Genomic DNA, 27,435 nt, shown 5'->3' with positions numbered 1-27,435 from the left:
TTATACCAACGATAGCTACTGTTAGCATGAACCCCAACGCACAAAGGATTTTCTTCTTCTCCATGTCAAAAGAAACAATACCCTGATATCTTCCTGAAACTAAAAAGTCTGTCAGAACTCTTCCCCTTGGGCAGCGGTTGATTTCTTCACCAGCGGGCCAAGACGGGTGTCGCTACACTAATGCAGGGCTGATCCCCCCCCTTGCCTCATCGGCTCTCCGTTTCACTAACCCAAGGGCCGTTCTGACAGTATGTCCCGGTACTGGAAACCTCACTTCCTTGGTCGCAGATGATATCGCCTTCCTCCAGAAGTCGCGTGGTCCGGAAAGAGCTCCTCAGTGTCGTTTGGCTCCGCAGCACGGCCTGTCTCTGCTGCTAGGATTTCTCGTTGATCGGTCAGCACGGCAGACTCCACCAATCCGGGCGGTACCTTTCGACAGTGTAAGGAATGGATCCAATTCTTCCTGTTCGAGACTCACACTGCCGTCCTTGTTGCAAGGAGAACCTGCTCAGGTCCGACCCATCTCGGCTCCAAACTGTTCGTTCTGTCGAAGACCTTCACCATCACATGGTCGCCAGGTCGGAGACCATGCCCTTCGCCGGTAGACCGATCAGGGAGCGCCTCTCAGACCTGTTGATGAATAGAAACCAAATTATCCGTTAACTGTGCCAGATAATCGCTCATCATTACACAAGGTACATCATACACAGCCTTAGGCCTCGGTGGACCCCAAATATTCATTGGGCGTCCAAATACAACTTCATATGGCGTAAGGCCAGTTCGAGAGTGTGGCACCGACCTAATTGACAATAACGCCAGTGGCAGGGCGTCTGGCCAAGTCAAAGATGTTGAAGCTTGGATTTTGGCGATCTTAAGCTTCAGTGTACCATTATACTTCTCGACTAGTCCTGCAGACTGGGGGTGGAATACGGCGTGGAACTTCTGGGTGATGCCTAGGCCCTTCAAGACATATTTTATAACATCCGCTACAAAGTGAGGGCCATTATCACTCCACAGAAGTCTACAGACGCCATATCGAGGGAAAAACTCTTTTAGCAGTAGCTTCGCAGTAGTCATTGCAGTATTATCTTTCGTAGGGTACGCTTCAACCCACTTACTGAAAGCGCAAACCACTACTAGAACATACTTCAAATTGTTACAGCGCTCAAACTGGATGTAGTCCATCTGCAGAACCTCAAAGGGTGCAGTGGGCGTCGCAAATCCTCCTGCTGGAGTTCGAGTGCCTTTCCCTGGGTTATACCTCAGGCAGATCATACAGGTCTGCACCACCCTCTTTGCTGTGCTAGCAATCTCTGGATGCTCCCATACTTGGGTAAGCAATTTCACAATTGCGGAAGCTCCAACATGTGCTAGCCCATGTGCCATCTGAACCATAGGTTGTACAAAGGCCGTGGGTAATTTCCATCTATCCATCTGCTTATTTCTCCAACAGCCCTCATCATCCAGTTCCCCTTCGCTAGCCCATCGTTCCCGCTCTTTGTCAGAAGCGGTCCTCTGTATTTCTCGCACTTCTTCCTTCGCATCTCGCCATCTTTCCACCTGTGACTTTACTACATACATGGCAGTAGCGCCAGGCTGCATCGCGGTCTCCCGTGCTACTCGATCCGCTAACGCATTCCCTTCTCCAACTTTATCAACTACTTTCCTATGGGCACTACACTTAACAATGGCAATTTTCTTCGGGTATGTCAATGCGGTTAAGAGGTTGTGGACTAACTCCCCATGCATTATCTGTACCCCATGTGACGTTAAGAACCCTCTCTCCTTCCAGAGTAGGCCGAAATCGTGCGCTACTCCGAAGGCATAGCGGCTATCTGTGTAAACATTCACACACAATCCTGTACTGAGCTCACATGCTCGTGTTAAGGCTATCAGTTCCGCTGCTTGAGCTGATTTCTGTGGTATGCGTGCTGTCTCCACTATCGTGTGTAATGTGGTAATTGCATACGCTGCTGAAGTCGTACCATCTGGTAGCTTCAGGCATGATCCGTCTACCCACAACTCTCCATCTACCTCTGAAAAGGGCGTATCCTGGAGATCAATACGACCCTTTGTTTGTTCCTCAGTCACAAGAATACAATCATGCGCTTTCTGCGCCTCAGGCTGGGTCTCGGGGTATGGCAACAATGTGGCCGGGTTTAATGTCACGCACCTTTTCAACGTAATATGAGGAGCCAAAAGCGTCAGCTCATATCCCGTTAAACGGGCACTGGTCAAATGCTGCGTCTTAGTTTGATTAAGCAGGGCATCCACAGCATGGGGAACTAACACCAACAATTTATGGGACAACACAATTCCTTCACTTTGGCGTATTGACACAGCTGTCGCCGCTACCGAGCGAAAACACCCTGGTAATGCTCGGGCGACAGGATCAAGCACAGCCGAAAAGTATGCACAAGGGCGCTGCTTGTCGCCGTGCATCTGTACTAAGACTCACAATGCACATCCATCTTTCTCATGCACATACAACGAAAAGGGTTTTGTATAATCAGGGGTTCCTAACACTGGTGCTGAACAAAGGGCCTGTCGCAGTCGCTGAAAAGCAGCATCACACTCATCTGACCAAGGGATCGGGATAGGCGTGTCCTTTGTCAAAAGAGCTAGTAATGGCTTAGCTATGTGTGAAAACCCCAATATCCACTGTCTACAAAAAGAAACAAGACCCAAAAATGCACGCACATCCTTCTGCGTGGATGGTCTCGGTGTGTCCAAAATTACTTGGATACGATCTGGTGTGAGTGCACGCCCCTCCTTAGACAAAAGGTGACCTAAATAAGTCACCTTTGGTCTACAGAATTGCAATTTCTTCCTAGAGACCTTGTGATTGTGGGATGCTAAAAAGGAAAGTAAGGATAACGTGCTTTTCTCACACAACTCCAGTGTGTCAGCCGCCAACAGGATGTCATCGACATATTGAATGAGGGCGACCCCCTCGAGTAAAACAAAGGAATCCAACTGTCGTTTCAAAGCCTGACTGTAAATACTAGGGCTTTCTGTGTAGCCTTGGGGAATTCTACAAAAACGATAAGATCTATTATTTAATGTGAACCCAAAAAGAAATCGGCTATCAGGGTGAATGGGAATGGAAAAGAAGGCATTCTTCAAATCAATCACTGAAAACATGGTCGCCGTAGGCGGGACCAAGGTAAGCAACGTCGTGATATCGGAAACCACCGGGTACTGAGGTATCACGATCTTGTTTACCTCCCTCAAATCAATTATGAACCGATAGACCTTTGCATCCGTATCCTTTTTCAGAATAGGGAGAATCGGACTGTTACAGATATTGTAGGGAACTTCTTCCACTACCCCTACTGCGATCAAATCTTGCACAATCTGTATGAGAGCTTCCTCGCCCTCCTGGGAAATACGATACTGCGGGAGGCGTGGTAGCACCGCCCCCTCCTGGACACTAATGTGGACCGGAGGAATCACCATTTGTCCCACATCTGTGTCCGAAGTCGCCCATAAAGCTCGGGGGAGGGTAGCCAACAACGCATCCTCTGATATCGTACACATCCGCCCAGACCTGGGATAGTTGTCATTTAAGATCACCCTCACACCCTCAGGGGAGCAGCGGATTGTAGCCCTAAAATACTTTAACATATCAAGGCCCATAATGTTATCCGGCGTATACGGAGCAAGCAAAAACGGACAGGGCGCAGAAAAAGAATCAACCTTAAATGTAAGGGGCTGTGAAAGAGGGCTTCGGGAGAGTGTACCGTCAAACCCTACCGATGTAACTATTGAGCCGGATGGGGGAGCCCCCGGAACCAAGTACCTAGACAATGCACTACGTGTCGCTCCTGTATCCACTAGGAACTGATCAGTAGAACCTAAAACCTCAGCCGATACATAAGGACCCGTCTGATCGACCGGCACCTCAACTGATTCGGACCCCCATCCAACGCATTCCTATGCATGCTGAGAATCATGATATCCCGATTGATCGATGTCCGATACATGATACTGGTGCTGGCGATCAAAAACATTTGAGCCATCTCGGTGCCGCCCGGCAGTATCGAAACGGACATTATCGTTAGAATTCCCTCTAAAGTTCGAGAAGCCCCCTCTACCTCTCGGGCCACCCGGAGTGTGCCCCTGACGCGAAGCACGCAACGCTGGGCAATCCCTGGCCCAATGGCCCAACTGCTTGCAGTACGCACACTGGTTCCTATTCAAATCAGATTGGCCCGAAGGGGGACCATAAGATCCGCCCCTTCCTCTATTATTATTACCCCGTCGGGGCGGGCCATATACTTGTGCTAACATCACCTTGGTTTTGAGATCTTTCGATTTCTTCTCCTCCTGGCCCTTCGCCTCGTGCTCCTGACGCTCATAATACTGAGCGATGGTCAGAAGGGCCGTCGGTGTCGCGGAGGCCCAAGAACTTTCACTCGCTTTTAACCGGGCCGCAACTGCCGGTAGCAGATTAGCCACATATTTGTCCGCGAAAAGGTGGCGGCCCGTGTCGTCAGTAAGCGACTGGCCACTAAAATCATGAAACGTCTCCTCAAAGCGCGTAAAGAAGTCCGCAACTGACTCGTCAACTTTCTGCTTACATGCAGTTAACATATTCCAGTCAATCTTTTTAGGGGGGATAATCGTCTTCAACTTAGCCACAATAGCCGCAGGGAGATCTAAAATATTCTGGGGTGGTTTCTGTGCGGGCTTCCGTTCCCTATCCTCATCCTCAAGGTCAGACCACCGGGCCTTGAAGGCAACCGCATCATCTACCTTTCGGACAGAGCGCCACGTATCCGGCGGTAGGATAAGGCCAAAGAACAGGTCTATATCCGCTAAGGTCATAATGCAAGAATTCAAGGCCCCCTCGACTTCTTCATAGAAGGCCGCTGGATTCTTGCGGGGGTCAGGCAACGCATTCTTTAGTGCCATAACATCGGCCCTATGCCATGGAGTGTAAACCCAATTATATACGAAATATCCCCTTGCATCGGCGGAGTTAATATCCGAGCTAGTCCCTGCTCCCTTAGGAGGAACATACAAAGGCGCCGCCTCTCGCATTGGTTTAGCATGCACTATGTCATCCTTATCTGACTGGGAGGCGGATGGGTGGCCCCCTGCTGCAGACGAATCCGACTGCTTCTCCTCCTCCGTTTGTTGACGTGCTTTCTCTCGAAGGGCCAGCACCTCGTCCCGCAAGGCGAACAGCCGCCGAGCCGCCTCAGGAGCCTTAGAGGGAGAAAAAGCACCGTTACGTATTGCTCTAGCGTCCGAAGACACTTCGTCAGGCTCAAGAACATGAGAATATTTTCGGAAAGCAGTAATCACTTCCTCCGCGAAATGACCCAGAAAATACACTTTATCTCTCTCCTGCCACTGCCCCCAAGTCTGAAATAAGTCCTCCATGGATACCTTGCCTTTAAGCGCACGGAAGGAAAGTGTCCGAAGCTCAGCCATTTGCTCGGCCGACAGCATGGACCGTGTGTCTACCTTACCCGAAACCGGGTCAGAATCTTGCGGCCGTGGAGCAGATGCGCCAACATAAGGGGGCGGAGAGCGATCTAGCAAATAAAAATCATCATCAGAATTATTAAGGACAGGATAAAGTGGCTGACGAACAACATATTGACCCGAAACCTGTAGCCTACGCTCTTTCTCTTGTCTGTCCGTGTGCTCTTTGTCCTCCCGACGCTTCGCTTCCTGCGCTCGCACATGATCATTCTTCCGTTGTTCTTTATCAAACAGCGCTTTCTCACGCTTCTCTCGCTCACGCACTTCCTTCACCCATAATCGCACACATTCAAACATATCCTGACGAGCACGCCGCTTACACATACACTGTTCCACATACTCAATCTTACGTATATCAAACGATCCATACAAAGGCCATCGCAACTCAGGATCCTTCCTCGTGTATTTCCTCCATAGCGTGCTGTACATTATGGAAGAAAGACCATGCTTCACATACATATCCCTATTAGGAGTCCCCTCTGGGGGGGCTGGAGCAGATTCCTCGAGGTTCAACCGGTTTCCAAAACAGCAGCACCACTTACGGAGTGCGCTAAAAGCAGGCATGCTAGGAATAATGCAAAATATGCAATATTATAAAGAAAATGGCACTTAATCGTTGCGCCGTTCAGAGTTAACACAGCTCCTGGAGAAATTTCTCCACATTACCTGCCTATATGTGTTGCAACGCATATATTTTCACAAAGACAAATTCAAAATATGACTAGTCACCATCAATCAAACTCAAATAGCCAGACCAGGCTTCAAAACTCGGAGCAAGTACCGTACAACGGTTCTTACCAATCAAGAGTCCAGGTTCCAACTGCCAAGCTCCACAATCGCCCAAACGGCTCTCACGGCAGGACCGACAGAAGAGGTCTCAGTCGATGACCGGCGCCACCCAGACGGTCAGCTCGGAAGGGAAGGAAGAAAAACCTCGGGATGCCAGGGCTAAGACGCCACTGGCAGTGATCACGTCCCCGGCCAAACTCCTCACCTTCGTCGCGACCAGTCCTTCGAGCATCCGAGTCGCCGATGAGCCCCACGTGACGGGCGCCAATTGATGAATACAGGCCCCAGCTAGGCCCGCAAAAACAAGGGTTCGCTCTCCTGTAACGGAATCTATAAGGAAGTTGGCACGGAAACTGCAAAGTACAAAGACAACGTTTATTAACCCTTAAGGGTGGTCCTACAATCCACACAACACTCTTCAGTATTGCCTGGAGTAGCACAAAGAACATTCGTACACAGTCCCCTTTTATACACAACAGAGGGGCTCATAGTGGGTGGATACAACGTAAGGCCGAAGAACATTACCATTTATGGTCATTCTCGATACTGAATCAATACATGGGCGGAGCCAACACGCTCCTTGAGCCCGCGAAACACATGGTCAAGCAAGGCTAATTATAACAGATGTGGTCAAGTCTGGGCATGCGCCAGATGGACAAGAGGGAGCTATTTATAAACTGTTGCTAGGCAGATTACAAGAGCAACTAACACAGAGGTCGGACTCTCCTCGTGACGAACACGTGGCAGCATGTCAATACAAAATGGAGTCCGGACTTCGGTCAACATAACGAAGAAAACATGATCGCAAGGGAAAGCATTAATGTTTTCAGTAAATGCTTAATCACATTCTGCCTTAATTTACAACAGGTGGGGTATATGTCTGTAGAGTCACAGGACCTCACAACTCACTGGGCTCAAAAGAGAAATACTGGATGCAATAAATCGCACTTGAGAGTGAGACCTGAGTGGCTACCTCCTTTTTATTTATCACTTCAGCTGTTCCAGGCCATCCAGTTGTGTGCAGTGTAAGTGGGACAGTATGACTCCCTACATCTCTTACCACTTTGCTAATTTCCTTACTACTCCCCAGGGTTCTCGTTTTGTGCACATAGTCTCTTAGAGCTTGGTTAGGGTCTGGAATAGGTATCAGATGGTATCTTTGAATTCAGAGGGTTGCTGGCAATTCCAAAGCTTGTCTTGTGTCAGTAGGGGCCCTTGGTTCCATCCTTGTCTTCTCTGGCCTTGTAGTAGTGCTCGCTAGAAGTCTATTGTTCGTCGAGTGGTGACGGGGAACCACCTCCTCTATTCATGGTAATCTGGCTTTCAGGAAAACCTGGTGTCCCTTCATCACCATCACCTCTGGATTGCTTGAGTGGTATCTTCTTGAACCACAAGACATTGTGATTCCCCTTTTTTCCCTTTGGTGTGTTTACACTGTTTATGCCTTTTACACTTTCCACTGTCCACAGATGCTTTTCAAATTGCATCAGAAATTTCTAGTCAGAGTGCCTGTCTCGTATCAGCACTTGGTCTCCGGAGCCCATCAGGGATGCTTGTGCTCCTCTCTTGTAGTTGGCTTAGTCATTTGTTTGTTCGTTATTGCTGTTTTGTGGGTAGTAGCAGTGGGTTTCCGGTTGGACCCTGCCAGAATGCTATCCCATTCAGACCTCCTAAACATTAGGGCCAGGGGGTAACATTTAGTGGTAGTGGTACCCTATGGCGTGTTGCACTACATCCTTAAAAAGTGGTAAAGACTCCATTCAAGGTTTTCTCCTCCTCACCAATACAAAGGGCCGTGTGGAGAATGCGCAAAAGCCTTCTATATCGCCGTTAGCTTGGGGCCATTGTGGCATCCCAAATGTGGGAACTGTCCTCTTCAGTGGTCGCTGCATTTGTGAATCACCATTGGCGTAGTCAGTACAGAAAATTGGAATGCCCAATGACCATCACTTTTGTCAGGTGGCCCCCCAGAAAATGCTAATATTGATGCTCATCTTCGTCCACGGAGTTCTACATGGTTCATCTGTTGGAATAGGAACTTGGTTTGCTGCCTCTCCATAAGCTGAGAGGCATAGTTTGTTTATATCCTTTCTTCCATAGCCACACCCAGCCCAAGGAGCCACAGTTTTTCCCTCAGTTGTGACTTTGTCTTGGCAACGCCGTGGTGACCTTGATGTGCCGAAAAGGGGCGTACTATTGGTGGCACATGGGCCTTCCCATGCAACCATCAATGGGTTTATATTTTAAATCTCTATCTATTAACAGTGGTAGATGAGGGTTTGCACCAAAACAAATGACCTCTTCGAGGCAGGTGCAACAGTGAAGTAACTTTTAAAAAGAAGCCACGTTTTTCCAACTTTGCATGTGTACAGCACACATACAAAGTGAGAAAAGTATTAAAGCATAGTTTTTGAACTGGAAGGGTCCCTTACCAGTACAAAACCTAAGCTTGACATTAAACATACATCCTTGCACTCTGGTGCGAGGGTGTGTGCATGGCACAAGGCAGTCTAAAATGCACCAGCACAAGGAGAGAGAAAAGAAGCTCCATATCATAGTAGATAAGGCACTGTTCTGCTCTCTCTTTCATGCAGTGAAGCAGCTATATTTGTTGCGCTGCATTGCATAAAAGTTAGTAAATATGTCCTTTAGTGTTTAACATAAATCAAGTGCATTAAACATATATTTTCAAAATAATAAGCAATCAGACTGTATGTTGAGCAAATCGTTTTTTCAGGCAGACTGAGTTATTGAACACCTGTTGTTTCGGAGACAAAGTTCTCATTAAGTAGAATCTCTACTAACATCGTACGCATAGTCCTACTCACTTTCGAGATCCCAGAGCACTTGTCCAAAACGGATACATTTGCAATTACTTTTTGTAAGAAAAGCTGTATCTTTTAATATGACGGAAAATAATTTAGGGTTTGTTGGCCTCTAGTGTTTGGGTCAGTTTGGTCTGCTATTTACACCTCACTGTTTTAAACGTTAACCTACCATCACTGCAATTAAGAATTCTGTCTCTAGCATTGCCTCTTACATAGAGTAATAGGCTTTGAATCATTCCCTGTCATTAGGCTAGGAATTCCTGTTATTTTAGTATAGTAGTAAACTGTATTAACGGTATCAACAAACCAATAATTAAACCAATGAGGGTATATTACTAACCCCTCATCATTGGAAACTTCCCAAAATCAAGCCAATGTGATGAACGTGCCAGGTACATCTCTTACCATAGACACCATCATAGCTCAGATTTCTACCTCATGTCATGGATTCCACAGGCAGAGCTCTGCTTTGTCTGTTTGTTTTAATTCAACTACTTCAAAAATGTGATTTTCCTCTTTTGTATATCTTGGACCAGTGCTTCACTTCAGCTTTGTCCTCAAAGTGGGTTGTTTCTATGTTCTGGTTTTATAGACTGAAGGGATTTTTGTCTCCTCTCGGCTGATACTACTTTCAAGAAATGGAAAAAAACCTCTCCTCATGGACTGCTTCACCTGTGGCTAAAAGATCTCCATGGACAGTCTATACCCCAAGTCCATTTGCTGTCTGTACCTTCAGCCGAAGGCTGCAAAATCTGACCTCTTTGAGATATTTGGCTGAAAGGTTGTGTGTCACAGAGACAGACGTCTGTAATTGTATTTGTTGGAGAAAAAAACAATTGCCCCCTCCCGAGAGGATGCTTCTGCTACAAGGGATGTCTGTGCAAAATGCCTCCAGTTACTTAAACGAAGAAGGCGCAATATCACAAACTTCAGCAAATGTCACAATTGAACTTTTCAGCGCAAAATATTCTACCTCCCCTCTGAAATGCATTTAACTAACATTTTGATCTCATTCAAAATGATGCAGAAATACAACTCCTATGAGCTTTTTTCAACTTGGCAAAGTTCTTGTCAATAACTATGAAAGCGTCGTCTCCCTAAAAGATGGTGCATTATCTTCTTCACTGGTGTTGGTAGGTAAGCACCCTCCTTGTGGGCATGTTTGGTGTCAGTAGTACCTTCATTGGAACCTTCTTTGTTATTGATGTATTGATTGACCACTCAACAAGTAATGGAATTGAAAGCAGTGCTGAGCACTACCTTGGCAGCGTGACCTTTAAGGATGATGCCACCATTTGCCTTGCAAATTATGTCAATAGAACCGTCTTCATGATCCCTTCACCAGTTGCTCAGTCCTTAACCCTTGTTGACTGAACTCTCATTAGTGATGTCTTCAAAGGTAGTAAAACCTTGGCCTCACCAGATCAGTAAAGCCATCACCATGCCATCTACTCTGCAGGCACTGGAGCCTTTAAGTCATCAAACACATTTTCTTTTAGACTACAACGCCGCCACCAGTCCATATCTTGCCCATATGTGAGGAGCAGATACAAGTGAACAGTTTCAGCACACAAACACCACCTTTAAACCAGACTAGCTACATGTAGAGCACCTCCTAGAAATATGAAATGGGGGAGAAGGAGGAAGAACATGGGTTTGACAAGCAACTATCATCGTGGGTCATGCACCTGAGTACGATGCCACTATATAGAACACTAACAATTATATTTTGTTCCCAGGTGGTATTTTAGGGATCCTCCCATGGTTTAGATCCCGATTGATGATCTGCAGCACTTGTGGAAGAACAGTTATATATTTCTGGCTGAGTCGCTACAGCTGCATACACTGGCACTGCTGCCTCCACCACCTCTTCTGCGGATTCAACCTTCACCCTTCTCTCCTTCTCCACAATCGATACCGTCACTGCCCAGGTACATAGGAGAGGAAGAAGAAGTGGAAAACCAAGAAGGAAAATATGATGAATAAAAAGGTGATTTTCCGAGAGAGGATGAAGATCAAGTCAGTGATGAGTGGAGAGGTATGTAGCGCCTCAGGAAGGTCAAATGACAGTTCTTCGTGTTATTCTCCACCTTACAGCATCGTTCCTCTTCATCCATTTATGGAGAGAGTATCCAAGTGTTTTGCTCTGCACATAACATCTGTAAAAAACAATGCTTCCTCTTTAATTTTATAGTTCGAATCTTTTTATTTCACTGCATATAAGAATATAATTAGTATATGTAACATAAGCAAATTCACTACAGAACTACCTTTACCTGTTCAACAAACTAGGCTTTAAAAGATTATGTATAATGAAAACTAGTTCTGCAGTTCATCTAGTAACTGTATTTGCATAATCTTGCTGCTCCCTCCAGGGGAGTAAAGTCAAAGCTGAGACAAAGAACAAATAAGGACAAGCCCCCTTACTTTACCCTTCCATGACCTCACATTAAACCCACCATCTGTCTTAGCTCCCCTTCAGAACTAAGCAGCCCTGAACAAAGAAAAGCATCACTACAATTGTAGAAATTAGCCAGGGTTCACATACAATTCTTCCAAAAATGCTCTGACTGAGACCAACAGAATGAATAATTATCACCCCCCCCCCCCATGTTGTTCCATGCCAGGTTAATGCCACTGAAATCAGGGAAGAATAAAAGCCTGTTTTCTCCATTTTCAGTTGGACCTCTTCGCACAAACTTGGATGCATACATTCTTGTGCCAGCTCCCTACAACATTGCTAACCTCGAAACTCTGAGCCCTTGCAGCAGATCAGTTTTCGCACCCGGTTGCATTATGGCTGCAGTGGCACATTGTTTGAAGAAGACCTTGTTTCTACCGACTATGCGGCCTGGGATCACCGGGACTCTATGTTGCTTATCCTGACCTCAGTCTACTCTTCTCTGCATTCTGCTCCTCCCCAGCTCGCAGCAATGTCCCTTTAGTGACTTTTTCACTTGCTAAACTGCTATTGACAGTGGTGCCCATTTTCTCTGCTGAGTAACTTTTGAGAGCTGCAATCGAATAAAGCAGAGTGCGTGTTTACCTTATTAATCGCTCCTCATCTGAAGACACCGGTATTTACTCATAAGAGCCTCCCCTACGTGCCATGGTTTCTGTTTCTTTTCTCACCTGCGGTCATGATGGAGTTCCACCAGTGAGTCCATAATGTACACACAAATCCTTTATAGTGTATCAATGGCCAGGGCCTTGAAATGTCCCAGGCCGAAGTCCCCTGTTCTCTATTCAGGTGCACTATGTCCAGGAGACTGCCAGTGAGATGCAGATTCAAAGCTGCTCTCTTAGGCATCTTGTTATTACCAGGGTCACCAACTATCACTGGAAGAGTGGAGACCCTCTGCCGCTAAGTCTCTCCCCTTTCACTCCCATCAGGAGCTCACATCTCTTCTGAATAAAGCCCCTTTATAAGCTTCAGAAACTAGTGGCCATCTTCTTAAATACCAACCAAAGAGGTCCGTCAAGTCATCCTTTACAAAGACTGGCTTTAGTCCAGGCAGTAGTCTTTTGTCCGGTAAAGAAGTAACATGCGTCAAACTCAGTGCCTGTGTATCTGACTTCATTTATACAAAGTAGTGTTGTCAAGTAACCATGTCATACTAAGCTCAGCACCTACTCACAGAGATGGCAGGTCAATAGGTCATGAGGGCAGCCAGAGCATTGGCGATCATAGGGTGATACGATTGACAAATGTGTATTGGCATTGCTCTTTAATAGACCTAATCCTTGAGGACAGGAGACGGAAGCAAATGAGGGTGCCAAAGCAACATTCATTAACATAGTAATGAATATAATGGTGTATGGTCGCAGGCAACGGCGGACACAGTGACCGCACTATCCTGATGTGTACCCTTCGTGTTAACGTCCGTAATTTGTATGGAGAAGGTGTGCGTTAGCCACTTCCAGCACCTGCCGTTGTTGGGTGCTAGCTGCTGAGCAGAGAAATACTGAATTCAAGTTTTTGGAGTGGCGCACCACCAATGTATAAACAAAGTTGTTTTGACAATGAGTCGCAGAGTCTTTATAGTTGGTAAACCAATAGTGTCTTTAATTGGAAAATGTTTGACATTTTTAGATGATTGTCAGCCAACGCGTTTCGTTCAAAGATGAACTTCTTCAGGGCATGAGAGAGTGTTGTCTTGTGTGCACTGTAGCGTGTTGCTTGCCAGTCCGGGCCTCCTTGATAAGGGCTCGTGGTCTGGTAGATCAAAGAAAAGCTGCTTCCTGCTCCGTCCAGTGGATGATTGCTGTAGTACAAGGGTCCCCTACATATGATTGAGCTCTTCTATTTTTATCCATCTTTTTCTTAAACTTTTTCTTAATTAACAATTTATTACTTCATGTCATTTGCGTATGCAATTTCAGCAACCCAGAGAGACATAACACCTATAATTCGATATAAGCATCACCAAAAAGGGCGTGATCAGCAGAGTTGCCCGACATAGCATATATTAATCATATTTAGAACATTGGAATGTGGAGCACTCCATTGTAGACACTGGACGGAGCAGGAAGCAGCTTTTCTTTGATCTACCAGACCACGAGCCCTTATCAAGGAGGCCCGGACTGGCAAGCAACACGCTACAGTGCACACAAGACAACACTCTCTCATGCCCTGAAGAAGTTCATCTTTGAACGAAACGCGTTGGCTGACAATCATCTAAAAATGTCAAACATTTTCCAATTAAAGACACTATTGGTTTACCAACTATAAAGACTCTGCGACTCATTGTCAAAACAACTTTGTTTATACATTGGTGGTGCGCCACTCCAAAAACTTGAATATAGTAATGAATATGTTCAACGTTGGCTCCTGACAATTGTCACAGGGTGTGGTCTTGTAGTGATGGGTGGCTGAAGAGTGCTGCCTTAGTGCCCGAGGTTCAGAGCAAGATATTGGACATGCCATTCGATGGAGAAACCCTTTTTGGAAAACAGGTTGATGAAGTCCTCCAGGAGAGTTTGCAATATTGGCTACCAGCTACTTGGACGAGTTCAATCGAACATGGCATACCGTATTTGGGGTTTCTCTCTCCCTTCTCCCCTTCTCTTTTTTCATTGTGAGGACATATTCTGGCATCTTAAATTCGTGTAATCCTGTTCTACATAGATTTACCCTGCTAACCGTTTCAGTGCCACCTGTTATTGCACGGTATGTTTTGTTGTTTAATACAAAATCAATAAAACCTAATTTACAAAAAAGTGAAAGAAACTTTCAGAATCTGCATGTAACAACAGTGTAATCACAGGTAGTAAAAGCTGAAACGTCGATACTTGGCTTATATTATGTGAAGACTCAGCTTTTACTGGTGGAAGTCAGTGGTGAAAGATCAACAGTGATGTTCTGAAAGAGTAGAGAGAGAGAATATACTTTTATTTGATTTCATAAAAAACCATAAAAGGGTGGAAAAACCACCATAGATAAAACTTACAAGAATGTACATTGTGATAATTATTATAAAAAGTATAAAAAGTTAACATGTAAGCAGAACTTTCAAATGGTTTCAAAACCAGGTAATCTAATGCTGCGTAAATTGGTTAACGGGTTCTGCGTTGTCAAAATCTCTTGCTGCACTTTTTAAAAAGTTTATGGCTCTGCAGGACAATGGAATGGATGAGCCAGTAAGACAGTGAATCACTGCTGCTCTACAAGTTCTTATTTGTTCCTTCCGAAAGAGTAGAGAGACACGAAAAAAGCCTAGCACCGTCTGCAACTTAGAAATATTTGAGCAATTTATAGAAATTTTGAACATTTACAGTAAAAAAGTGGCTTTTTGGTCCACCACTAGATTTTTTTGAGCCATAGAAATTAACTGCCAGTGGCACACACTGACTTTTGGAATACTGAGGAGGATAGACAGAGGAATCCCAATTTAGCAAGAAAAAGGGAATTCTTTAGGCCTATAGACTGTGGTAATCTTCAGTGAACATTAGCTGTAATGATGCCCTCACCAAATGTTAATGATAACATGACAAGAAGTATTCTTTATTGTAAGTTGCCTTGGAAGGCGATGTATGAGATGTTTATGGCTGTAACTTTCACTCCAAATGGAAATGAGTTTGGCTAACTGCAAAGACACGACAATGCCTATAGCTATTTCTATAGCCAAAGATGACACCCACCTTGACTGTGCTTCTGGGTAAGGGTGACCTCAACTACTCACTTATATACTATAAATTAATGAACGCTTATTTAACCCCCTTACACTGGGCTTGTCCTGCTGCCTCTTCCAGTTCTGTTTTAAAACAGGCAGCAGATATGCTTACTCCTTTTGCCTAGCCCCTAACTGTTGATCTCATCGTTATTTTGCAGCACAGCCTAATAATTTTCTGTTCCCATTACACAATCATGCTTAGTTACATATCTTCGCCATTAAAAGCCTCGACTGCCCAGCCCTCCCTCTTCTCCTCACCTAGCAGTTCACGAACTTACTCTCAATTAGCCCCCATGGGTGGTTGTTCTCCTTCGCCTTGCTATGCAAACTAGCTAAGTGCCATGACGAAAGTTAACTTCTCGCAAAAGCACTACTGAGCCCATAGGCTAGCCTAGTAATACTTAGTGGTAGAAAGGGCAGGATTCTTATTTAAACCTGCTTACCTACTGAGTTGCTATGTATTATAGCCTTATAGCCCGCCGTAGCGGGCTATACCGGCTATTAAAGGCCCGCTGCAGCGTTAAAGGCCCGAGCAGAAGGCGAGGGACTTTAACAAAAGCAGCGGGACTTTAATAGCGGTATAGCCCTGCTACGAAGGGCTATAAGGCTATTAGAACATTCTGCCACTAAAGGGCAGAATGTTCCAACAAATTAAACAAAGGCTTCTCGAAGCTCGAGGGGATTTAAATCCCCTCGAGCTTCGAGAGGCTTTTGTAAAATATTGGAATGTTGCTCTGCGGGCCTTTACCGGCCCGTAGAAGCATGGAGCACTCCATTGTCTACAATGGAGTGCTCCACATTCCAATGTTCTAAATATGATTAATATATGCTATGTCGGGCAACTCTGCTGATCACGCCCTTTTTGGTGATGCTTATATCGAATTATAGGTGTTATGTCTCTCTGGGTTGCTGAAATTGCATACGCAAATGACATGAAGTAATAAATTGTTAATTAAGAAAAAGTTTAAGAAAAAGATGGATAAAAATAGAAGAGCTCAATCATATGTAGGGGACCCTTGTACTACAGCAATCATCGCTATCCATGTTGTCAGCCACCTTCCAAAAGACTGACCAGGGTCATCAAGGGCAGTCCTGTAGCTGATCAGCATCCACATAATGGGGATCCTTGCAAAGAGCATGAATTTCCAACTTTTCAAAGCGGACAGCCTTCCCATGTTAGCAATGGAGCAAGTATCTCAGGTTCTTTGTCAAAATGGAGGAACATTACCCCTAATCTTCGGGTGTTTTCAATAGTAAAATAGAAGTTCCTTTTTGAGTTTCTGCAAACGCTTCCATGCCACCCACCATAGAAGGAAAAACATCTTCACCTTCAGGAACTGAATCATGCGATCTTTTGTTTGCTTCTCAGTTGACAAGTAAAATAGGTACCCACACATTAGCCAGTGCAATTAAAGTTTATACTTCAGTAAAAAAAAAAAAAAAAGACAAGATGCTTGAGGCCCGTCCTGTTCCTCAGGAGCTTGAACCAGTTTTTCAAAAAGCAGCCCTTCAGGATGGCCATCTTACAAAAAATCATCTCTCTAATGTAGGATGGGGAATTCCTGATTTCCCTTAACCATGCAGGAGCATATTCCCTTATCGTGATGCACTTGAAGCACTGATAATATCTGGCATTCATGGTGGCTGAGCAGTATTATCAATACTGAGCACTTTATTGAAATTTGAAGTCCACCTCAAGTATTTTCGCCAAATTCTTGTTCCCAGTGGTAGCCCCTATGTGAAAGCTAGGCCACCAGATGTTTCTGTACTTGGGCAATTGGCCCTTGAAAGTACTGTTAGCGCAGGATGCTGTTGCACTGACAAAGCCTGTCTGGAGCTTTTGCGGTGCTGAGTGCCTCACGCTAAACTAAATCAAGTCAAACCTTTTTCAACACAGAAAGCTACTCTTTTTGGAGCTGTTCTAGAACCTCAGGAAAAGTCATTCTACGTTTGTATTTATCACAACTCCTGGGGAAACGGCCTGCATGACACACCTTTCTTGCACTTGGAGAGGGGCGTGGCAGCACCACTCACATTACCCCAGACACTTTCCCAACCAGCTTCCAGGCGCCTACATATTTTTGATTCACTTGCCATCACTGCGCAGGCATGGCAGACACTGTTGCACATGCAGTGAGGGGCAATTCTGTACTTGCCAGCGATGCCGCTGCATTGGTGCTGATGGTTCCCATTGGGGCAGGATGCGGGAGCTAGGCGTGCACTACAGACGGTGGGCATCCAAAAAATGGGGGATTTCTTTAAGGATGGAGCATTGGTCAACTGGGAGGCTTTACAATGCCAGGACATACAGCCGGCAGGCACAGCATTGTTTCACTTCTTTAGGGCTAGGCGTACCTAGCATGCTGTCCTGGGTGATGACATGTTGGAGGCAGGCCATGGGGGCCCTGATCCACTCTTATTGAAGTTAGCGTTCCCTTCAAACTAATTTCTAGGTTCTATATGAGCATGCAGAAAATTCGTCGAGCTGAAGTCCGGAAAGTCAGATTGGATTGGCAGCGGGACCTGGGTGCTCCATTAAGCGATAAAGAATGACAATATTGCTGCTCCTGTACTCGCTCTGTCTCTCTAAATGGTAGACATAGGCTTCTTCACTTTACATGTTTACATAGAGTTTACTGTACCCCAGAGCTGCAGTTCTCATATGGTGGTTTATCAGAGAACTCCTGTTGTCCAAGATGTGGGGTGGAGGGAGCAGGCTTCTGGCACCTGGCTTGGCATTGTCTTGGGATCCAGTTATTCTGGAAACTGTGTTCCAGGAGCTAGGGACTATTATCAGTGCAGACTTTGAGCCGGATCCCTAGATGGCATTGCTAGGGTGGGATTTATCCGTGGAAAAAACACTACGCCCTCTACTGGCTATTGGTCTACTTTTAGCAATGCGTTGTGTGGCAATCCGATGGGCAGGTGGCCCGGTACCAACTTATGGCATGTTGACATGTATTGTAATACGCACATGGACGTATATAACAAACTGCTTCCTCCCACGAGCAGGCCAAAAAGTTGTTAGGTTCCATATTAAACATATCTCCTAAGTAAAACTGCAAGTACAGGGGTAGACCCAAATGGCAATGCTACCATGACTTCACGCTGAACATCCTGTGATTCTGGGCAAATCACTTCATCTCCCCGTGCCTAACAAAAATGAATGTTCTCATGTAACGCAACTGGTACTATGTAAAGCGCTCTGATACCCGATACCTTCGGGTCAATTCGCGCTATATAAACTCTGTAAAATAAAATTAAATAAAAATCTCAGGAGTCGCATGTGTAGGAGAGTAGGGTACATGGAGGCTACAATGCAGCCCGGTAAGTAGAGCTATTTGGAAATTGATCGTCCTTGGTTGGGTTTTCAGACAGCGGAGGGAGTTGGGAGTTAGTGTGTGGGTGCATGATTCGTTCCAGGTGTAATATATGTATAAAGTACACCCCCCCAGATGCCTGCTTTGTTAAGTGTTATATTGTAAAAGGTCTTATGCACTGTCATGCTGTTATGCCCGCACATGATACAACGGGTTTTGTTACGTTGTTTGTATTATGTAATGCAATAAAACCAATTTAAAAATAAAAAAACTCCTGGAGAAACTGCCTCATGTCATCCTACATTTCATAAAAACCCTTCCACTGGTTGAGAATACATCACATACAACAGGCCCTGGAGCAACAGTGGTGACACTTCTAAATGATGTAGGAAGATTTAGTTTAGATTACCCGATGCTACAAAAGGGCTGTGCTCTGGGGGAGGATTCTCAAGAATCTGTAATTCTGGCTTCAATTTCAGGTTACACATCCCACCCATGTTACTTTTCCTTCATTTCCTCTGGTCCTCAGGCTTATGAGCGAAGCAAAGATGGCCCATGTTCCTTGATTGTCATAAACCCAGCAAGTTTCAAGTTATCTCATTGCCCTCAGATCTACCTCAAATTCCTCTAGCTCATCTTTCGAAGCAGCAAGGTCAGGTCATGAGGTTCCCACAACTCATGGCTTGGTTCCTGACTTTTTAGAGCTCAGCCACTTGGGCATTAATTTTCATTGCAGGCATATCCAGGTGCATTCTTAAATACCTTCTGCTGCTAAGATTTACAGTGCCAAGTGGAAATGTTTCTGTCTGATAAACAGAAAATGGCTTGCAGCTAATCATTCGCAACAGTTCTGTCACTCCTACTGCACCTGGACAACGAGGATCTCAAATATGTCTCATTTAGAGTACACTTGACAGTCATTTCAAGATATTAGTCCACATCCATGCTTACATAAGGAATTATAAAATAATGACCTATCGCTACTTGACTTTCCCGCCAATATGCCAACCATCTGTATCTTGAAAACTGAATCCCGTACTGTGTACTATGCAAGCTTATATCAAACCTGTTTGAACCAATCAATAGGTTAGAGTTGAATGGCCTCTCCTACTTCTTTGACTTCTGTAAACACAGTGGATGAGATCCAGGTATTCACATAAGAAGGCGAATCAATCATTCAAGGGAAGGGGGAGGAGCCTAGCCTGCAGCCGAGATGGCCGCCTAGCTCTTCGGCTCCGCCGACCCTTTCGCCCTTCGTCGATATCCTGGCAAGAATCCTGCGCCTCCGAGCCCTACGCTTACCTGCGCCACGTCCCTGACCACGATACTTTGACTCCGGTCGAAAACGGAGCTCCCCCGGCGGAGTTGGGCCCCGGTTTCCATTCCGGCCTTCCAGGCGGTCGCGGCCGGGCCATTGTTTAGTGGGGACGGCCGGCGGCGACAACGATAGCAGCGGCCGCTGTGGAGAGGGAGGAGCCGGTACACCGGACCTGGAGCGCGGCGCTGGGATTCTCACAGCAGCCTTTTTCGTGCTCGGCTGCCCAGCGCGCCCCGCTCGCAACATTGTATCCAGCTCCCGTATACTGTATCCCGGCCCAGCTGGGAGAGGGCCGGGATCGCTTCTTTGTTGCAGCCTACAGCAGCGGACGCCATCTTCCGCATCGGAAGCCCTGGTCTCGCCGGTGGGTTTCCCTGCACCACAGATTCTCCTGTCCCTGAAGCCTTTCCACGACCGGCTGCCTCCACGTTTCCTGCACCACCGGGGCCCCGCAGAGAGCTTATCACCTTCCAGATACCGATGGTTGGTGAGGGGGGCTTGCTCCCCGGGGCGCTCGATGGTTGCTTGCCTAAGATGGCGGACGCAACAGCACCCTCCATCCTTGATCCACCGCTGGGGCTTCGCGACGTCCTGGCAGCACTGGAGGACCTGTGGTTGGCCTTCCGCGACTCTGCCACTGGTTTGGAGGACCGGTTTGATCGGACTTTTTCAGCTGGCCATGATGATTCTCCAGTGCGGCATGTTAAGCCACATCTTCAGTCGACTGTCGGTGGACCACCCGAGTTGAGGTATGTGGCGGTGACGGGGGGACGTGTCCCAGTGCCCGCTGCGGTACTCCTCGGCTCTGCCCTGGAGGAGTCTGACAATCCTGCTCCCTTGGTATGGCCGGAGCTTGTGCCTCAGCCGCCGTTTTGCCCATCTCCTTTGTCCTTTGGTGCCACGTCTCTGAGCGTCCTCCTGGACTTGCTTCCTGTACATCGGCCGGCCGCTACTCTGGGATTTATGCATCGTCCTGCTCCCTGTTGTGCTAGCCACCGCATAGCAGTGGCGCATTCTGTGGTCCTTTACTATCGAGCTTCGCTCCAGTTTGACTTGTCTCTTACCCCTCGATTGCTGCAACGGACTCCATGGTGGCCCATCCCGTCCAGGTTGGCTGTACTGCAATTGGACTCTGTTGGACTGCAGATTCGAAGGGGCCAAGGCTGAGGAAGGGGGTTTTTCTTGTTGCACATTGATACGTATATGGCTGGGACTGGGACTTGTGACTGTTGGAGGTACATGTAGCAGGGTGTTAGGTCGGGGCCTGGGGTTGGGTGACCGCGGGTGACGATTTTGCTTGTATTGAATAGATCCTTGGCCCTCCTCCGATCAACCGTGACATTCTTTTTCTTTTTCTTCTCTTTCTCTTCTCCTACATTTCGGGTACTCTTTTGGGGCGACAGACACACTGCTAGGGGGGGTAGGCCGTAGCCTCTGCATGCGTGTAGGGTGGGGGGTATATTTCCTTGTTGGTTTTTTTTTTTCTATGGGCCTCCTTTTTCTTTCTTTCTTTTCTCTCTTTCTCTTCTCCCTTTCTACTCTTTACCTTTCTCGTTTGTTCTCTCCTTTCTTATTTCTTGGGTCGAGGGGAGGATTGGGAACTTGTGGGTAGTGCTTGGGGATCGTCATGTGATATGCTTCTTTTCTATCCTGATTTTATTGAGTGCGATTGATTACCTTACGGATAATGCTTGCTGACTCTTCTGATGATCGTTGCCCACTATAGTCCTAACTGCATTGCTCTGATTCGGATCCTTCCAGACCTGTTGCTATGGACTTATTTTAAAACTTTATAAAACTTAAACCTCATCATCCTGCGCTCGGCGGCACAATTGTGTATAACGTAATCTGGTCTATTTGTGCTTGTACTGATATGCTGCTGAATCGTATAATTGCTTGCTGATGTGCCCCTTTTTTTTTTTGTCGAGGCCGGCCTGAGGGTTGTAGGCCCGTATTTGTCTGCACATACTGTTAAATAAAGGTTTTCCAAAAAAAAAAAAAAAAAAAAAAAAATCATTCAAGGGAAATGTGACTGCCCACTGCAAGAGAAGTATGTTGTCCTTACAAGTACTTTATGTTAGGGTGCCTCTGAACACTATTATTAGAGCCGCTCTTGAAAGAGCAGGCACACGTTCATTACACTCTACTGCCTCGACCTGAATGCAGTGATGCACTATTCAATAGACCAAACAGCTTTCTGCAGCCCATTTCATTGGATTGATCCTGCTTGCCACATGGTTACACAATTACTGGATGCTAATCGTTTAGGTATGCAAATGTTAAGAAGCAATGGAGCACTGAATAGTGACCAACGTCTGTAGGTATGTTTCATGATTGTTTACAGGGACACAGGTTGCAGATGACTTCCTATTTTGTGAATGGATTGTGATCCATGAGTAGACGAAATTAGGTTTCATCTTCTTTATAAATTGCAGGGTTCAAACAGTTCGAACGTCTATATGTATGTTGTATCATATGCTGGGAGTGTAGCCAGAGAGGGCCTTCCTTCTGTATTTTCTCTTGTTAATGTAGCACAAAATCAGATTGATTATGGCCTCTTGGGAGAGGGAAGTGCTCAGCAGATTCAACTCATTGGCTGACATTTGGGCACTTTCCAATGATGTAAGTATGCTACTAAATAAACATTAGGGAGTGCATTCTAGGGCATGGTAATACCAGTAATGCAACACTAGAATACTGTTGATACCTAGCCTGATGATGGATAAGGACTCCAGGATCGGAATCTTTCTAAGATGCCAGTGCTAAATACCTGTAGTTACAGGGAAGTAACTTATTTCTCTCCTTAGTTTTAGTGTATATGTTTCCTGTATTGCCTTGGTCTAATGTTGAATAGTTAGGTTCAGATTTACATTTTCCTGTGCTAGAGTTTAGTTTCTACTTCATTTGTTTACAGAGTACAATACATTTTTCTGCAATCTGATTTTACTTATGCATTTCTTATTAAAACTGTAAACATTCCTTTACCTGTGGGTGTCAGGAAAGCAGTCTCTTTCTTGTTCTTCAAATTGCTGTCATAATGAGAGTTGGCTTCCGCATTTAGTTGATAAGAATACCGTGACTGTAAATGTGACTTTTAGCAGTAAAACCTGAAGCTTCCCACACTCAATCTGCTTTTGTTGCTGTAGGTTTTGAAACCTTTTCTATTACGTCGCATAAAAGTTGAAGTGGAAAAAAGCTTGCCTCCTAAAAAGGAAGTAAAAATATACCTTGGACTGAGCAAAATGCAGAGAGAATGGTAAGAAGGTGATTTTATAGTCAACATTTAGAAAATGTTTTATCTAATGAGTTGTGATATGAGTTGGAAAAATCATTACATTGTGGTCATTCACACACTACATTTCTAATGATTTAAATATAACTTAATTTAAACCAGCGATCTCCAACCTTTTCTGTACTGAAAGATACGTCTGCTCAAGGAAAATAATTCTGATGTAGTAACAAATCCATTAACAATACATTATTGACCACCCAAATTTTTCAGGCAGAGTAACCAGCAGAATGTCAGGAGAGGTTTTGTTAATATGAAGTGCCTCCACATGAATAATTAAATAACAGCTGAAGCAGCAATAACCCTCTGGCATAACCCTAGCAACAGGTCTTCCCAACTTACCCTTTATCAGCTATAAATGTGTCTTGAAAATGCAAATTTTATAGATCTTTCGTAGGTTCACATGCTTGAATCTTCCACGTCGTCGAGGTGGGAGCCCCTCAGTAATGTAAGCTGCGTAAAACAGAGCATTTAACAAAAAACCTTATACAAGACACATTAGCAACCAATTCAATTCTACAACTGCGTACTGCTCGAAGATAAGATCTTGGATGTTGAATCATGGCAGAGTAAAATCATGTCAGAGAGTTATAAAAAAGGTCTTTTCAGACCTTGCAAATTCTGTTGAAGACTCAGACTATTCACTGAGGAGCCTCATAAGGAATGCCTTTATTGCTTGCATCCTCATCATACACCAAGGGAATGCATCATTGCTGTACATTTTGTGTCAAAACCATTAAGATAGAGAGAGCCCACACTTCTTCTTTGGCTACAGAAAAATAAGGTAATAGAAACTTCAGGCGCAGAAGATGAAAGAGAAAGACTATCACTTCCTCACCAGAAAGCCCAAAACCTGGAATGACAAGAGAAAAAAGTCTCCTTAGTGGACCCCTCCAAGAAAGTTCACAAAAGCAGGGACAAACAACTCCCTGGAGATAGTCCATTCTTAGGAACTAAGAAACCTCCTTTTTCTGAGAAGAAACCAGCAAAAATCAGACCTGAACCCTCTACTCCATCTGTGAGAGAAACCTACTTAAAGATTAAAAAGTCGTCAATTGACCAGATGTTGACAAAGCATGTGTCAACAAAGAAATAGTTGATGAGACTGTAGTTAGTGATGGCGACCACCACGACAACAACCTTTTCGTTGAGGACCACATCGCCATCAACATCAGTGTCAATAAAACAGTAGATGACGGGCACTTCAATGGGTACATTACCACAGGCTCTTGTGCAATCTGAGCCTGCTACAGAGCTTAAACATAAAAGCGCACAGTTGACAACATTGACAACTGTGTTGGTGAGGGACCTCACCTCTCCATGAAGCCATCAGAAAATATTCCCATTAGGAATGACCAGACTTCACCAAGTAAATTTTAAACCTTACCACCCACACGTCTTATGGAAGTGGAGGAGTCTGATGATGTCCATCGCAACTTCATGTGAAATGCCAGAAGTTTGATGATGATAACACAAGAGGCGAAGTCAGTTCTTATGAACCTTTTCAAGAACAATACAAATATGAAGAAGCATATGATGAACGTTGCAACCAAGAACCGATGCTGCAGATGCACCGGATTGATTACAGATCTTCAGCACTTGCTTTCTGATTATACCAATAGATTTACTGATTCAGGCAAACCTCCTCCAACACCCTAATCGACTCCTGCTCTTCAAGGCACTATGTCCCCTCAGACACCTCATTTATTATTTCAAGTGAGAAGACTGTTCATGCAGCAAAAGTAATCTGCACTGCCCAGGATGTTGGCCCATTTACAATCCATGATGACTATGTTCAACAGAATGATGTTGATGATGAACCTGAAGGAGATATTATTTATGATCACTCGACTAGAATTGGAGGAGAATAGCATGATTATGTGGTCCTGCTTTCAGCTTCTTTTACACCACCAGCCATTAGTCTTCCCTACCCCCAGATGATGGAGTTTTTCACACTCTCCTGGAAAGGGCTTTTAAAAGGTTTGATCTTTCTCTACCAGTTAGACAGACTATTTCTTTACAACTTTAAAAAATCATCACGAAAGTAGTTGTGAGGGAATGGCTTTTCGCAGGTTCACTCTCACTTTTTGACTGTTAAGTAATGCTGTAATGACTCTTTGATACACTGGGCCCTGCTAACCAGACTTCCGTGCATGTGGTCTGACCCTTAACCCCTTCGCTGCTTGGCCTTTTACCCTCCTGTGCTAAGCCTTTTTTTGGCTAATTGGGGTAGTTCGTGCTTAGGCCCCTGTAACTTTCTGACCACATAAGGTATCCACACCAAATTTGCGTCCTTTTCTTCCAATATCATGGGGATTATAAAGGTACCCAGGGTTTGTGGATTTTTTTGGGGGGGGAAAATTGGAAAAAGTGCTGCAAATGAAAGTGTCTGTTTTTTTCTCTGCAAATGGTATCAACAAAACACTTAAAAAGCACATAAACATTTCAAAATGCACAAATGCACAATAGATAAATCGATCCGGACTCTTCCACTGGTATGAACAAAGGGTTTGTGGGGCTGAAATCATCATTTTCCCAGATTTTAAGGACTGACAGACTTTTGTCAGAAAACCAACATTTTGTACACAGTTTTGGCATTTTACTGGGACATTTTGCTATTTGTTTGTGCTTTCAACCTTCTTCCAGTTAATGGTAGAAATGGGTATGAAAGCCATAATGGATCCTGGAAAGCTATACATTTTAGAAAAGTAGACACATTTTTTAATTCAGCAAGGGGTCATTTGTGTAGATCCTTCAAGCTTACTGTATAGAAACTAACAGTTGAATATAGGAAAAATTGAAAATTAGTTGAAAAAAACAGCCATTTGTGCCAACGTTTTTACCTGTAACTTCTTCTAATTATGACAGCTGCTTGAAAGCAATATGCCGTTACATCCACTGGACCTTTCTGGTTATGGGGATATATAGGACTTGTAGGTTCACCAAGAACCCGACGAACCCAGAGCCAATAACTGAGCAGCGTCTTGCAATGGTTTTTTATTATGTATCGGATATATAGCAATTAATTTGGCAAAATATATACATGGAAAAATCGGTATGAAAGACACCTATGTATTTCTGGAATTGGAACAAAATATAGAGTTTAGAAATAGTAGATATTTGCACATTTCCGAAATTGTGAGTACCCATACTAGCATGAGAAGTATAGGACATTTTTCTAAGTGACTTCTTTTTTACACATTGTCTTTCATTTGGAAGGCAGAAATGCATCAAAAGTCAATAGGTAATGCCAGTTGCTCTACAATTCTGTGTTACCTTAAGTCTCCCTATTAAAATGGTACCTCACTTGTGTGGGTAGGCCTAGTGCCTGCGACAGGAAACGGCCCTAAACACAACAATGACACACCACAATTGCACAGTGAAAAGGGATCCTTTTTTCGCAAAGTGCCTAGCTGTAGATTTTGAACCTTAGCTCTGCCGGCACCTAGGGAAACCTAGCAAACCTATACATTTTTAAAATCTAGACATCCAGGGGAATCCAGGATGGGGAGACCTGTCTGGCTTTCACCAGGTTATACTACCCAGAATCCCTTGCAAACTTAAAAAACAAACAAAAAAAGAATTTCTTCACATTTCTGTGGTGGACAGTTCTGGAATCTACGTGGATCCACAAAATTCCACCCACCCCGCATTAACCAAAGTCTTCAGAGAAAAAATGGTACCTCGCTGTGGGTCAAGTACTCGCGCCAGGCAAGGGCCCAAACCCTATTGAGGAGACATCAAAATTACCTATCACAAAACAAACTGGTTTTGCAAAGGCGGTCCCTTGAGTTTTTGGCCCCGGCCCCCGGGCTCGGCAGCCATTTAGGGAAACCTACCAAACCCACACATTTCTGAAAACTAGACACCCGGGGGAGTCCAGCAAGGTCCCCCAACATTTCCCTACCCAGAATCCCCTGCAAACCTCAAATTTAGCTGAAAAAATCACATTTTTCTCAAATTTCTGTGTGGGAAAGTTCTGGAACCTACGTGGATCCAAATATTTCCTACCACCCAGCGTTCCCGCAGGTCTCCCGATAAAAATGATACCTCACTTGCGTGGGTGGGTCAAGTACCCGTGACAGGCTAGGACCCACGCAGATTCCAGAACTTTCCACCATAGAAATGTGAGGAAAATGTGTTTTTATTTTTACAAAGTTTGAGGTTTGCAAGGGATTCTGGGTAACAGAACCTGGTGAGAGGCAGACAACTCACCCCATCC

At 45.0% G+C, this 27,435-nt stretch overlaps 1 protein-coding gene across 2 annotated transcripts in view; it reads left to right on the top strand.

Moving 5' to 3' along the window:
* LOC146829460 (SWI/SNF-related matrix-associated actin-dependent regulator of chromatin subfamily A member 1) overlaps positions 1-27,435 on the top strand; it is a 1,967,301-nt gene that overhangs the window by 894,554 nt on the left and 1,045,312 nt on the right. For both annotated transcript variants that reach the window (XM_085608144.1, XM_085608145.1), the window contains one exon: positions 23,071-23,180. In XM_085608144.1, the coding sequence (XP_085464270.1) occupies positions 23,071-23,180 (110 nt within the window). The remainder of the gene's footprint in view (positions 1-23,070; positions 23,181-27,435) is intronic.

This window comes from Triturus cristatus, chromosome 5_2 (genome assembly GCF_964204655.1).
Source record: "Triturus cristatus chromosome 5_2, aTriCri1.1, whole genome shotgun sequence".
Taxonomy (NCBI): domain Eukaryota; kingdom Metazoa; phylum Chordata; class Amphibia; order Caudata; family Salamandridae; genus Triturus; species Triturus cristatus.
Note: the sequence above shows the minus strand (reverse complement) of the source record. Positions and strands in the feature narration are given on the sequence as shown.